Source organism: Dunckerocampus dactyliophorus, chromosome 13 (assembly GCF_027744805.1).
Source record: "Dunckerocampus dactyliophorus isolate RoL2022-P2 chromosome 13, RoL_Ddac_1.1, whole genome shotgun sequence".
In the NCBI taxonomy this organism is placed as follows: domain Eukaryota; kingdom Metazoa; phylum Chordata; class Actinopteri; order Syngnathiformes; family Syngnathidae; genus Dunckerocampus; species Dunckerocampus dactyliophorus.
Window position 1 is genome coordinate 18,461,172 of NC_072831.1, and position 15,835 is coordinate 18,477,006.

A 15,835-nucleotide genomic window follows, 5' to 3' on the forward strand; every position below is an offset into this window, starting at 1 on the left:
TTGGACAAATTTATTAATAAGAATGAATTATTGGCAAGTAGTCAATATGGTTACAGAGCCAACATTTCAACTTCTATGGCACTGATGGAAATCACGGAGGAAATCACTACTGCCATAGACAACAGAAGATGCGCAGCTGCAGTATTCATGGATCTGACAAAAGCTTTCGATACAATTAATCACACTATTTTAATTTCAAAATTAGAAAGGTACGGAATTAGAGGTTTAGTCTTAAATTGGGTTAAAAGCTACCTAGCAAAGAGGAAACAATTTGTAAAGCTAGGAGAATATACATCTGGGAGTCTACACAATACGTGTGGAGTACCACAGGGGTCCATACTGGGACCAAAACTGTTTAACTTGTACATTAACGACATTTGCAAAGTAACTAACAACTTAAAATTGGTCTTATTCGCCGATGATACCACCGCTTTCTGTTCTGGTGAAAGCACACAAGAACTCATTAAAAAGGTCAAGGATGAAATGGTCATATTAAAGTTATGGTTTGACAAGAATAGATTATCTCTGAATTTAAGTAAAACTAAAATAATGCTATTTGGTAATAGTAGAAAGGACACGTACGACCAAATACAAATTAATGGAACGGATATTGAAAAAGTGGAAGAATATAAATTCCTTGGGGTTATAATAGATGAAAAAATGAGTTGGAAATCTCATATTAAATATATACAACAAAAGGTGGCGAGAAATATCTCTATATTGAATAAAGCAAAATATCTTCTTGATCAAAAATCACTCCACACTCTGTACTGTTCCTTAGTATTACCATATCTAACGTATTGTGTGGAGATATGGGGAAATAACTACAAAAGTAATCTTCACTCACTCACTGTACTGCAAAAAAGATCTGTGAGGATAATTCATAATGCCAAGTATAGAGAACATACAAACCCTTTATTTTTAAAATCACAGATATTAAAATTCGCAGATTTAGTACACTTTCAAACCGCTAGAATAATGTATAAAGTTAATAATAACTCGTTACCCAAAAATCTAATCAAGTATTTCTCAATCAGAGAGGAGAAATATGATCTTAGAGGAAAATTAAACCTAAAACATTTATATGCGAGAACAACGCTGAAAACCCATAGCATTTCCGTGTGTGGAATTAAATTATGGAACGGATTGAGTAAAGAACTCAAACAATGTACAGAGATGAGCAAATTCAAAAAACAATACAAGCAGTTGATGTTTGCCAAATACAAGGCAGAAGAGTCCTGATTGTTCTGTCAGGTTTGTTATTTTATTTTATTTATTTATTTTTTTATTTTCTATTTTATTTTATTTTATTTTATTTTTTATTTATTTAATTAAATTTTATTTGTTATTTATTTATTTCTATTTATTTATTTATTTTTTTTATAATTTTCTTTGTTGTGTTTAAAAAAAAAAAAAAAAAAGCTTTGTTCTTATTTATTTATTTATTTATTTAGTATTGTCATCATATTATCATTATTATGAATGTTCTCTCTTTTTTTGGGGGGAGGGTTATCTCACCGTTATCTATTATGTGTTATCCTGACTATCACTGAAAACATGACATGGAATCCAGGAAGTGAACTACATGTACTGTACTAGATGTAGAATGGATGGGGGGTAGGATTAAATAAGCTTTGCTTCTTCCTACTCCTTTTGGACATGTGGAACTGTCAAAAAATGATTCACGAGATGTATTCCATTGTAACCTTCATGTTCAAATAAACTAAACCAAACAATCTCATGAAAAGCTTCTTGTTTCTGTGTGTTTTTCATGCATGTTCAACAAGGTTGTGTGAGAGTCGCTGATGGTTGCCTTGTCTGACTTCCGGGCCGGCAGCGTGGGTTCAGTTTGTCTATACCAGGGGTCCTCAACAGGTGGCCCGCACGCCACATTCGTCATTCCAATGCCTTTCATTTGGCCTGCCAAACATCACCCAAATAATGTAAACCACTCAGTCTAACGAGAGAAGTGCTCGATCAGGCAGTACGTCTGCCGCTCTGCAGGAGGCAACAGCGAGGCGAATGCAATGAAGCGGCAGCAGAAGACAATCAAATATGGCGCTATCAACTCTTTTAAAAAAAAGTAGACACTAAAAAGTGACTGGAGTAAAAAATATGCATTTACTGAAAATGCAGTGGGGAAGTTGCTGTGTTAACTTGAGAACATATTAAATGCTGTTTCAAAGGAATATAACCTGTGGAAGCACTTTTAGATGAAACATCACAACTTTGCCACAGTCCATCCCCCCATGCCCCCTTCTGGATTTTGACATTTGGACCCATGCAGGACTCTGGACTTCAGTTTTTTAAATTATTATTATTGTTTTTTTTTAACAATACCATCTGTATTTTCATCAATACCACTGTTGGTGCCCTGTGACTGAGTGGTGACCAGTCCAGGGTGTAGACCGCCTTCATACAAAGTCAGCTGTGATAGTCTCCAGCTCCCCGAGACCCTGACCAGCACAAATGAATGCATGAAGGTGGTCGTGGAGTGCATGACGGGTAGTTTCCATTTTTCAACACATTCCAGCACGGAGCTTGCTGCTAATAATAAAGCAAACAAGCAGCAACTAAATGAAGCCACATGTTGGTTTGTGGATATGAAGTACTAAGATATGTGATGGCTGCGTGTCAAAAAGAATCTCACGTTGCCGCAATACTGCACGATATATTGTAAACATAATGCACTGGTGTTTGGAATTCACCATTTATTTTCATTAATGCATCATATAGCAAAATATAATCCAAAGTGTCAGCTTCCAACCACCTACCTATTGATGACGCAGCATCAGGAGCACCTGGCCAAGGATACTTTGACATGATCACAGGGGGACCCAGGATCAGACCGGCAACATTCAGGTTGGGAGAAAACCAGCCTACCACCCCTCAAGCATGGGACCACATACTATTCGGATTTTTTTGAAAGACGAAGATGCGAGCGTTTTCATCACATACACAAGAACGGACAGGCGACAGTGCGCCGAGTGATTTGTGAGGTCTGATTTTATTCAAGGAGGCATTGTGATGATGCAAATGTTTTACTCTTTTGAACGTGCATTGTTTTGAGAGGCCAAACTCTTCACTTAAATGACTCAGCAACTAAGCGGAATTACATTCCTCGTCACGGAAATCCGACCAAAACTGGACTTGCGGGACCAAATGGGGGGGTAAGTCACTGTTGATGTAGTACACTGCCGATGAGGATGTCGTACAACTTCATGTCAAAAACATCCCAACTGTCCCTTTAAGAGTCTCGTTCCAATCTAAAGAAACTTTAATATTTTAAAAGAGCTATCCATTGAGGCTCTCGCCCAAAGTCAGCTGGGATAGGCTCCAGCATAGCCCCACAACCCTAGTGAGGATTAAGCAGCATAGAAAATGGATGGGTGGATGAATATCCACTGAGGCCATGACAAATACAAATCATTTCCACTTGAAGAGAGATCAGTCTGTTCAGTTAGGAAGCAATAACGATTGTGGATGCCGGGAGACCAAGCGTACGGTTCTGGCTGATTCTGAGCTATAGTGAGTTGTATTCATTATGCTCTTGATGATGTTTTACGTAGCGTGAGTGGGGGCTGGTCCAGTGCTTGTGAAAATGATGCAGACCAACAAAACATGGCATAATTCAATATTCAGCAGTTGATTAATATTCACCCTCCGCTTACACGTGCTGCAATCAAAGCCGCCAGGCCAAGTACAATCATTCATGAGTCCACTTTGGAGCGTGAACCTCTTCTCTGGTTAATTTTTCATTTTACCCAAAAAGAAACATTCCGTATACTGAATAGTCTGCAGATTTATAACGAAATAATGTTGTGACCTAGCACTTTTTTTTAAATTCTGCACCAAAAATGAATAGATATTTTGTTATACACCTAAAAAAAAAACACCCCAAACAAATCCAAATAAGTTTTTTATTGTGTGTGTGTGTGTGTGTGTGTGTGTGTAATCTTACAGTGAAATGAAGAACAATGACAATATAACCTCCTTGGCAGAGAGGTAAATGCATCACTTTGAACTGTGCTTCACAGCTTAAGTACAGCAAGTTAAATGTATATTTCATGCTCAGAGGGGGTATTGGTGCATTAAAATTGACAGTGACATTAACAAAGCTTTATAGAGCAACTTCCAGAATTGTTTGCTTCTCTCATTATGGAAGTAGAGCATCAAAGTAGAGAGTTCATGTACAGTATGTACTTCTTTCAATACCAAGCCCTGAGCATTATTTGTGCACTGAGGCTTCTTAAAAGCATCGCCATTAATCACACAGGCAGCCCGCTGGTGATATAAATAGCAAAAACATCAGGTGAAAGAGTAGAAGAAGAGTGTTGAATAAGAAGCAAAAAGAGAATCCACAGCGAGTCACCTTGAGTTCATTCAATTTGCAAATCACTGATGTGAAAAGTCATGTCAGTTTCTAAAAATCTTCAAGTTTTTTTTGTATTCATACCTAAAAGCTTATTTGCATTTGCAACAATTACCCTCCCCATTGCACCAGTTGGTGTAGCTGGACATGGTGGCACTAATTGCGGTATCCTTATTTTAAATTCTAGAGCAGTATATGTGCAATCATGTGGCGTACATGTGAATAAACATGGACATGTGCATACAGTATGTGCACGTAAGGGTAGTAAAACACACAGTAGAGTCAAGCAGCCATGTGTGTCAAAATGGTAAAATGCTCCAATGTGTTTATAGTGTTTGATGCAGTGCATATTTTTTCTCAAGGACAACTTGATCAGCGCACCGGCCTGTACAGTACCGTATATACTCTATGTGGCCACAACATTAGGTACACTTGCGCATCGATCTAGTTGGCCTTTGCAAATGCAATAATGATCTGTTTGGACGACCAGTAGTTGGAACAGTGTGAATGATTATTTTATTTTTAGGATACGTAACTTCCTTATTGCCTGAAGTGCAGTATTCCGTAATGGTTCCAGCTTGTATCTGAACAATGGCAGCTCACTGCTTGTCATCGACATGTCTTTGTCCATTTACGTCAGGACCGTCCAAAGGAGGGATGCTGGGGGCCATATTTGCGTGCTATATTTTAGCTTGATTTCAACTTTCAGTTCATTTGGAGCTATTGCTACATACAAATACTGTGCATATACTGTATAATCGTGTCCTGTCATTTGATGAAAATGTTTTGTCATTTGACAGCCCTAATTTAAAGACAAATATTGGTGTCATTAATAGGGACGTCGCGATACGCTCAGTTTACGAGGCATGGCGATACACGATATCGGGTTCACAAGAGTGAGACGAGACGATATTTTAACAATGCGACAATGACAAAATATAGTACCAGACAAACATACTTTTTGAATTAACTGAGTCACAAAACAATGCAGGTACATGAAATGTTTTATAACTTTGCATGCCTGACATTTTACCTGTTGAACCTTTTCCACAAATTGAAACGAAAACCAAAAAATGTAATAGTTAAAAAGACTGCAGTTGCTAGCTGCCACAAATAAAGGATTTATCTGACTGTGTAATTATATAAGGTGGCACGGTGGCTGAGTGGTTGGCCACAGTCAGGAGATGGGGAAGACCTGGGTTTGAATGTCCGTTCGGGCATCTCTGTGTGGAGCTTGCATGTTCTCCCCGTGCGTGTGTGGGTTTTCTCCAGGTACTCCGGTTTCCTCCCACATTCCAAAAATATTGGAGATTTTAAATAGTCCATAGGTATGAATGTGAGTGTGAATGGTTGTTTGTCTATATGTGCCCTGCCATTGGCTGGCGACCAGTCCAGAGTGTACCCCGCCACTCACCCAAAGTCAGCTGGGATAGGCTCCAGCATACCCCTGCTTCCCTAATTAAATGGATGGATGGTGTAGTTATGTACACACGTGTAAAAAAGATTGCAGTAGATTAGTTTTATGTTTACGCTAAAAGAACTATAGTTCCCATGATGCTTAGAGGTAACCTGTTGGAGTCAAACAGACACTCGTATCACATGTTTTGATAGATAATGTCTTATGCGTTATTAAGGCTATTATTCAGTAATCAATCATCAGTGATCAAACGTAGAATCACTACAGCTTCTGCTTGGACATTAACACCGTGCCAGCAACACGTCGAGAGCGAGTGACGCTGGGAACACTGAGGTTGGAAGGATTGCAAAATTTATAGTGTGCGTAAAGCTCTAATGTGCGGTTCCAATCCTGCTTTGCGCACTGTCACCTCCATATTACATGTAGTATCATTCACAGTAGCAATGCCATAGTTCACAGTCCCACGAGACAGCTTTTCGCTTTTTTAGTGTAAACATTGAAGCTTTTTGTCATGGACTTTTTGCTTTATTTTTCCATTTTTGCTGTTCTTTTGGTTTATTATATTTACACCATGTGCCACAAGTCCATGAAAAAACGAGTTGGCCCCGGGTCTGCACTTTGGACACCCCTGGTTGACGTATTTCACCGTGAAGGCAAAGTGTTACCAAACAATGGAGGAGTGTCTGTCTCTGGCTCCTTAGCACTATTGGTAGTCATGACCCCCGCTAGCCAAAGGCTGGGGTGCACGCCTCACCTGGAGGTGCCATGCATTTCTTTTTTTTACCCAACACACAGTAATTACAACACACAATCTCAGCATCTAACACTGTACTGTCTATACTTAATGATGAGTGCTACTTGCTGGGCTGGTCCCCTAGGGTCCTGCTGGGGGTCATGTTGTACCGCACATAAATTGATCCGACAGATGCATTAATAATAAAGAGGCTTGTCATTCTCACTTCAAATTGACTTTTCAATTAGCAGCTGATTGATGCAAGCTTTTAATGTCAGTAGTGTCAATGATTACAAAGTCGCCCCCTTACATGTCATGACACCTTTTCTGTGGCTCTCCAAGCCAGTCACAGGTGAAAGACCACACCCCCACCAATGGGATTTTGTGATCACATCTAATGTTGGTATGTTTTCATTTTCATTATTGTTCAGGAGAAAACTGCTACTATAAGAGATATGAGAATAACCTTTTTTTTTAATATTTAGATTCTCATATTTTATTGAGTGCACGATTACACATTTTAACTATCCTCCGTGTCATGAATTATGTTGGAGTGTCATGTTTGAGTGCCTTAGTGTTAGTCATGACATTATCATAAACGTACACATTATCATAAATGCCTCAAGCGCCACTGTCAGACTGAAGAAGTATTACTGTCTATGGGTAACATGGGACCCTTCATTGTCCCCACTCGATCCGTTCCATAACGTCACTTTCACATGTATTAGTGATACCCACAAGCTCTGTGTAAAAAATCTATTTTTAATATCATTGAGGAACATCGTATGGATTGCGTCACATTATATGACGCGATTTCCGCCACTTTAAAATTAATCAAATCAGCGTATTTCTTTTCTTTTTTTATTTTAATGATGGCAGATTTGTTTGAAGAATGAATAAATGCTGACTATGTCAAAGTGTTAACCTTTGCATGAAGTGTTGTGACTTTTTTAAATGTATTTTTTTAATGTACTTCGATCATTTGATGTTGTGTGTGAGGCTCCTGATGAGATCGTTTGTTTAGTGGACAATAAGGGGAGAAAAAAAAAGCCAAAAAGACAGTATACCAGTTCTTTTTGCAAGCATGTTGGCAGATGATTCTCACTTGGGGGTAGGAATGTGCATATTAACAGAACCGGGATGCCCTTTGTGTTGGAGTGTGTTAGTTATTGTTTTGAAAGCTATTAAGGCACCACTTAGTAACCATAACAGAGGTTAATAAAGAAGAGGTCAACTCTCGATCACACCTTCTTAGCATGGTGTTCTCTTCTCCCACTCGTGTTCTTGTACAAGCAACTCACAGTAATGATATCCCCCTTAAGGCCCACTGGGCAAGTAAGTAATAAATGCACTGTGCACTGCGCAGTTACATGGCTTAATTCCTGCAGGCATGTTTGCATGGTTGTCAAATTATTCTGGGTGGCATAACAGTTATTTATTCCAATGCTAATAGCCAGTCTTTTACTGGAGGCTGGGGGAAACAAGCATGCACATTCAACAGAGAAATGTCAAACTTAATCAACCAATTCAGACTTTCAAACAGCTTTAGATGCAATACACTGGGCAGTCTTAGTTGAGCCATCCCATCACCTGCACAAAGGAATCATGAAAGATATAAGTCCATTCTGTGCTCATCTCTACGGCGACAGATACAGTATACATGCAGTATACAATCCAGTCACACTACAAGTACACGCTCACCTGTCATCAAATACAAGTGTGCTGCCAGTGTTTACCACAATGCTGCAACACCATCATTATGTTTTAGAAAGGATGTTTCATACAGCTCTTATGCAGCTCTTGTACTGCAGGTTTGCCCGTACTGTGGTCTGGTAAGTTGGTATTCAATCAGCACAATATCATAAGGAATTACTTTCACTATTGCAATTACCAATTCCATTCTAGTGATAGCATTTGCCACTTGTTTGTGCACCTACTAGCGTAAATTATGACACCGGATCCATCTCCATGACAACACAAAAGCTGTCACAGGAGTTAATGACGCACAAGCTATACCAATGCACATGCATCATACGACTGTTATCCTTCGCAATGCAACCCTCTTATTTTACGATGCAGAGTTCATTCGAGCATGGATTCATCTTTCACCAGTTACACAGCTCAACAGGTATGCAACTGGAGGTACAGCCACTGTCATGTGATTTCATGGCTACCAAACAGTGGATCAGTTTGACATTTCAGGGCTAGGCTGAGGTGGTGGCAATTAAAAACATGACCTTAAAAAGCAGTAAAAAGATCACATGACTGCTTACCAGCTTTATCACCTGATTGGAGCACAATGCCTAGTGAATGCTGCAGTGGCGGCCCACTCAGGGTGGGTGGGTGTTTTTAAAAGGCACAGCGGTATTTCATGTTCTGATAATGTCACGCAGCTGTTTCATATGTAATCATTACATTGGTCAGCATCACAGAGCAGACACCGACACAAATGAGGTGTAGGGTCGAACTTTTATACGTTGCGTTCATCAGTGAGTGAGTGCGCATGTATTTTTCATCCATGCACACTTCCAAACAAGCAAACCATACTCGTCTTTGCTTTTGTCGGATAGGTTCAGCTGCATTTTTTCTGGGCCAGCCTCCCTCATCAAAGCGATTAAGCAATTACACTGATTGTGCCGATCCTCAAAAGAAAGCGGGAATGAACCCCGGAGTATTGAGTGCTGAAGCATTCTTGGAGATAACGACTTAATTTGTGCCTAATCAGAATATTGCCCTTTTTCTTCATTTCAACCTTCCTCCTGGAGTGAGTGGCTAGGGGAATGGAGAAGGTATGTCAAGGGGAAAGTGATGAAGACAAGGAGGCCCTGCGGGGAGTTCTTCCTACTTAAATCTCCTCACAAGTGGGATTTTTGCTAAGTGCATGTATGCTATCATTAAACAACAAGGTCTTCCCCCCCCCCCCTGTTTGTAATAATCACAATCATAGAGGTCTTGGAAGATAGCCAAATTCACAAATATCCTAGCATTTGGGAATTAAATCAGTTTTTTCCATTTTTCAATACTGATAACATCTCGGGATGTCCGACAATATGGGACGACCCATATTTTAGGCAGCTATAGGCATAAAAAAATGAGATATCGGTTCATATCAGTATTGTTTTTTTTTTCCTCATGAGGGTACCTTCACGTGAGTGATGAGATACTCCACGCAGCAACAAGTTTGCTAGCGCAGTATGTCTGCGGTCTGGAATTCCACGTTTTGCCTTCGGATTGTAATTATGCAATTTGCAATGAACGCGATGGTTATGTGAGGTCGGAGTAAGGCCTCTTCCTTTAATACTTCTAATCTAATATACTGCCATAAAGTAATAAGTCATGCTATGCCGAATGAGCCCAGTTTATAATTTCACTGATTATATAAGTCCAGAGGTTCATACTTAGCAACTTTGTTGTCATATGTATGTTTGTTTCACATAGAAATGTTCAACTTTCCAAATAGTGTAGTTACTAGCATTATTTAATTTGTGAATTCATCCTATTATTAATTCATCTTATTTGTGAATGTATTAAGACTAACCTGTTTTTTTAATTGACTATGTGTTGAGACAAAATGTTTGAATAAATATGGCACATTTTCTATAATTTGTTTTGCATATTGCAGCATGTGTCTTATTTTCCACAAGCAGTGCCTAATTGTGAAATACATCCAGTGGCATCACAGTAAAAGGAGCATAATGTGTTCATTCATTACCGTACATTATTTTGAGGGAAAAGCTGCTACCGATGTGGGTTGATATTGGTGCCGGCAATGAAATGCTGGGCAATATCGGTATATCGAAAAGAAAGCCAATATCGAGCATCTCTAATTAGGAACATGAGAAGAATCCAACTCATCTAAACCAGATTAGCAGACATCTATGGACTCACTAAGTGTTATTTCCTTCAGACACACACAGACGCAAACTGAGCCTAATCAGGCCAAAACAGAAGCACGCATTCCTTTGAATGCTGACATGTCAGTGCATACTAATTGTCAACATGAAAGCCGTGTCACAACATATGGAGTTGATGCTGCACACATTTTCAAGGGGGGGACATCAAATATTCATATCAGCAGGGCTTGACTGAGCAGCATAAGGTAGTTTGATGAGCAGTGTGTGTATATGTGGTTGGGGGCTGGAAGGTAGAGGAAAAAAAGAAAACTCACCCCGGGAGAAAATCTGTAGAAAGAGACGTGGGTCAGCTGCGCGTATGGCTGCGGTGTAGCGGTCTTCGACACCGGGCACCTGCGCCTTTTTCTCGGGCATGAGCCGGACCCTCAGCCGGCCCCCATCTGCGCCAAGCCACCACACCAGAATAGTTGTGATGTCCATTTCCAGGGTCAACACAGGGGCCTCCTCGTACACAGACAACCCTCCACATGCCGTCCTGATTAAATCCTCTCCTATTTCCACCACCACTTGGTTTGATTTGCGACTGGCTTTTGTCAGACCTAATTTCAGAACTTTGGACAGCGGCCGCTTGGAAAAGAAAGGGAGCTGTCCATCCGTAGACGCGTTCCTCGTTGCAGATTCTGCAGCCCTTTGGTCAACAAAAGTAGATATGGTTTTCTGTAAAGGTATGCAGTGCATTTTTAAGTTAGCACTAACTGTGTAGCACCCTCTAAAAGTCTGGCAGTCTCCGTTGAGGGGTCTCTTCACGAACTCCGCCAGGTAATAGCGCAACAGAGAGGGGACAGCAAAATCCACAGCCAGCGTTTTCCTCTTGAGTCGGGAGTTTATTGTTTGATTTAAGTCTCGTTTGCCTCCATTTTCCCCACTGCTGCCGCCGCTCGTGTTACCGGAGCCGGTCACGGAGGCATCCACCCCTGCTGCTGTGGTCCTCGGCGAGGCGCACTGCAGCCCCGTGAAAAATACCGTGGAGCATAGAACCAAAACCAACAAGCTGGTGTTCATTGTTAACCGATTGAAGTCTTCCGTTGGGCAGAAGCAGTGTCTACTAATTCCACCGTTCACCGCTTCCTCCACTGCGTCTGTCACATATGCGCAACGCAAATTCAGCAAATGCGAAATCCCTGCACCTCCTGCGCCTTCTTTTTGGCACGGTGCGCACACGTGGCGGGACAAGACAGGAGAAGGCTTTTATAATTGTTCTCTTGTCCTACCTTCTACAAACACTGCCATCAGTCTTTTGGTCCTCCTAGTGGTTTAAGTATTCGCTGCTTGGATCCAGCCAGTCTCTTCCCAGGTCGCTGATTGATATGCCGGTCTAGTCCGCTCCAGAAGCCCTCAAAGACTCCCTGTCTACTGGCACAGTTGTGTACAAGTGGTCTCTGTCAGCAGTCACACTCTTCCCTTTGGGAGAAAAACCACAAACGCACAGAACGATTTAGAGGGGGCTGATCGCCCATTAAACTTCAATAATTGAAACGCAGCTGATTGTCTTTTCTTTTTTCATTTGAGTGCGCAGCTGATGAAAGCTCCAAGTCGCCTGTGCTGCACTCAGACATAAGGGGAAGTCATTCACACATCCATTTGACGTCAATATGAAACGTTTTCTCTGAGCTTGACTCCCCCCCCCCAACAACAGTCTGCCAAAAGTGGATCATGCAGTGGCCACCGACGCGTCCCACGGCGCAGCCGTCACTGAGCGTTTAGGTTTATTGAAATGAGAAATGGCAGGAAGGATGTGGCCAGACTAATGTCCGCGGTTGCTCTCCCGGGGATTAACACAGCACTCTTACTGGTGTGCGCAATTCAAATAGTTCCACACAGGTGTTATATATTAGGGTGACAAAGCGCCCTAAGGGGCTGTACCACACGTCCATATTAATTAGTGCTAGAAGTCTCCGTCATCATGTTTGGGGCAAAGAAGCGAAAACATGACATTATCTCTCTGTTTTTCTTTTTCTTCCTCAGCCCCAAAGAAAAAGCAGCCGCCAGATGGCGTTATCACACACCTATCCCCATTTTCACAGAAAAATCTATTAATGGCCTAATTACCATTCATTTTTTGTATATAATTAGAGCCTTGGCTAGAAGCATCTGTGTGGGTGGGTGGCGTGGACTACAGGGACTGACTGAAGAATCATAGGAGGACTGCTATAAAAATCACAACCAAAGAGGGTGGGGGGATCAATGTCTGGAATTATTTGATCTCTTGAAGGTGCCAAATGTCGATGTGAAATGTGGAGTTGAGCCTAAGGTGGGAATGTAAAAATAAAATGACAGCGGTTGCCACAAGTAATATTTTTTTGACCTTATTCAAATATTAGAAACAGACCCAAAATGCAACATAGCGCTAGACCACTGAACATGTCAAACACAATATATGTGCAGTATGTATATGCATTTTTTAATTACAATGGATAATTCGGCGGCCACACAGTCAGGAGGCTGAGGTTACGAATCCTCATTGGGCATCTCTGTGTGGAGTTTAAATGTGTGCGTGGGTTTTCTGTGGGTACTCCTTGAAAAGTCTGAAAACATCCATGTTAGATTAATTGGGTGTGAATGAGTGTGAATGGTTGTTTGTCTATTTGTGTCCTGTGATTTACTGGTGCCGAGTCCAGGGTGTACGCCACCTCTCACCTAAGTCAGCTGGGATAGGCTCCAGCTTACCCGTGGCCCTAATGAGGACAAGCCATCCATCCATCCTCTTCCGCAGCAGACAAGAAGGCCAGACTTTCCTCTCCTTGGCTGCTTGGTCCAGCTCCTCCCGGCAGATCCTGAGGCGTCCCAAGGGCCATTTGAGACACATAGTCTCTCCAATGTGTCACACAACACCTCCCCAGAGAGGAATCCTGACCAGATGCCCAAGCCACCTCATCTGGATCCTCTCAATGCGGAGGAGCAGTGATCCTACTCTGAGTCTCTCCTGGATGACAGTGCTTTGCACCCTGTTTCCAAGGGAGAGCCCAGCCACCCTACAGAGTAAAGTCATTTCAGCTGCTTGTACCGGCAATCTTGTCCTTTCACTACCCAAAGTTCATTACCATAGGTATGAAATATAGCTCGACCAGTAAATTGAGAGCTTTGCTTTTCAGCTCAGCTCCCTCGCCACCACAATGGACCGATGCAGAGTGCGCATCACTGCAGACACCGTACCAATCAGCCTGTTAATCTCGCTTTCCATCCTTCTCTCACCCGTGAACAAGACCCTTGAGGTATTTAAACTCCACTTGGGCAGGATCCCATCTCCGACACAGAGGTGGCACTGCACCCTTCTCCGGGAGAGAGCCATGGACTCACACTTGGGGGTGTTGATTGTCATCCCAGCCGCTTCACTCTCCCGCAAACCGATCCAGTGAGAGCTGAAGATCACAGCCCGATGAAGCCAGCAGGACCACATCATCTCCAAAAAGCAGAGACGCAATCCTGCAGCCATCAAACCGGATCCCCTCTACCCCTCAGCCCTGGCCACGCTTACAAATTCTGTCCATAAAAATAATGAACAGAGTCAGTGACAAAGGGCAGCCCTGGCAGAGTCCAACCCTACGGGCAGTAAATCACACAAATTAAGTGGTCCAGTACCCCATACCCCTGGAGTACTCTCCACAGGATTCCTCAAAGAACACGGTCGAATGCTTTCCACAAAAACACACGTAGACTGGTTGGGCAAACTCCCATGCACCTTCAAAGACCCCGCCAAGAGCGGAGAGGAGTGTGATCCTATGTTCGTTGGAACACACCCTCCGGGCCCCCTTCTTAAAAAGGTGGACCACCGCCCTGGTCTGCCATTCCAGAGGCACCGCTCCTGAACAAGCCGTATAGAAGATGAATATTTGGATAATTGAGCAGTGGCGGAAAATGAGCTACCAGATACTTAGTTTCTTGGTACGGTTACAGCTGTTTTGGTGTGCATCACTATTTTAAATGTAATTCAATTGGAATCTCTAAAGATGTGTCTTTAGTCAAGAAGTTCTGTTCTACTCATATCAATGCAGTGTTTGTTGACATCGTGAAGACAGACAGCTATGCTGTAATCAGTGCCGATGTGTTGATGGAACAAATGGGACCTAACCACTTTCAAATGGGTATCAGATCTGAGTAACAACCCAGACTTACCTGCAGTGTGAACAAGACTTAAGTGTCAGACTGTGACTGGCTAAGACTTATTGGAGGATGCACGCTAAGTTAGTAGGGACTGGCTCCAGCTCCAACATTATCCTCAACAGAAGAAGAAGTACAAAGAGACAGGAAGCAAAGAGCAAGTCGACAAGCCCACTTTATCTACTGACAGACAGCGAGCAGCGCAAGACATGCCTTAGTTTCGTAGTTTTTTTCTTACTACAATCGACCAAATAAGTGGTAACAGTCAACTTTTTGCCATAAGTACTTTTTACTGTGTGTGTGAGTGAGAGACAGATGTACTACCCAAGAAGCTAGTCTTTATTTCAGCTTTTTGTTTGCCGTACGGCAATTTCTTGTAATTTAGAGTCTCCAATTAACCTAACATGCATGTTTTTGGAATGTGGGAGGAAACCCCATGTGGGAGTACCCGGAGAAAACCCACGCACGCACGGGGAGAACATGCAAACTCCAAACAGAGTTGCCCAACGGAGATTCGAACCCAGGTCTCTTCCCAATCTCCTGACTGTGTGGTTAGCATGCTGCCTTCCTCCTAGCGCTCCCTGTCCCCCTATCAAGTCTCGCTTGCTGGCGATCACTCATCAGCTTTAGGCGGGAGCGATCACATTAATGAATACATATTTTTACTTGTCCTTATTACTGGCATGCATGTATTGTCGAGTCAGCAAGCGCGCCATGCTTTAGACTAGATGGATTATTTTCAGTCTGTTTATTCATTTCTATCGAAAAAGTCGCCTGTCAAGTGACCTCCCATGAAGAATGTCTGGAAGACCATTGGAAGTAATAATAACGACTTGTGTGTGAAAAAAATTGTCCCAGGTAATCGCAATCTCAATTCTAAGCAAAAAAAATTGCGACTCACATTTTTTGTAGGCCTGTCACACAATTACATTAATTTAAAGACTTTACACAAGCTTTCGAAAGTGATGGTGTAGAAGAAATCTTTCTGCAAAAATAATATTTCCGACATGCTGAGAAACACAACCCACTTTGTGACTGCGCATTCAGAAGTTTCTTCTCCAGTTTCTGCACTGTGTTTGATGGGGAAATGTGCTAATTCAGCCATTTCTGCCTAAGAGGTATTACAGAGGTATTTTGTCATGTAATCATTTCTATATTTTTGTATATATTTGAGCAAAAACAGTTTTTTTTGTTTACCACTTTTTGATGTCTGAAGATGGCAGCTGAGTGGAAATGTGGTTCGCACATCTGCCTCACAACCAGAAGGTTCTGGGTTCCAGTCTTAGCTTGGACCTATCTGT

The 15,835-nt window shown here is 41.9% G+C and overlaps 1 protein-coding gene across 2 annotated transcripts in view; it reads right to left on the minus strand.

Annotated features, from left to right (window-relative positions):
* Positions 1-12,022, minus strand: part of alk (ALK receptor tyrosine kinase) — a 375,499-nt gene extending 363,477 nt beyond the window's left edge. For both annotated transcript variants that reach the window (XM_054795492.1, XM_054795494.1), the window contains exon 1: positions 10,691-12,022. In XM_054795492.1, coding sequence (XP_054651467.1) covers positions 10,691-11,438 — 748 coding nt within the window. In that variant the 5' untranslated portion in view covers positions 11,439-12,022. The remainder of the gene's footprint in view (positions 1-10,690) is intronic.
* Positions 12,023-15,835: the final 3,813 nt, after the last annotated feature.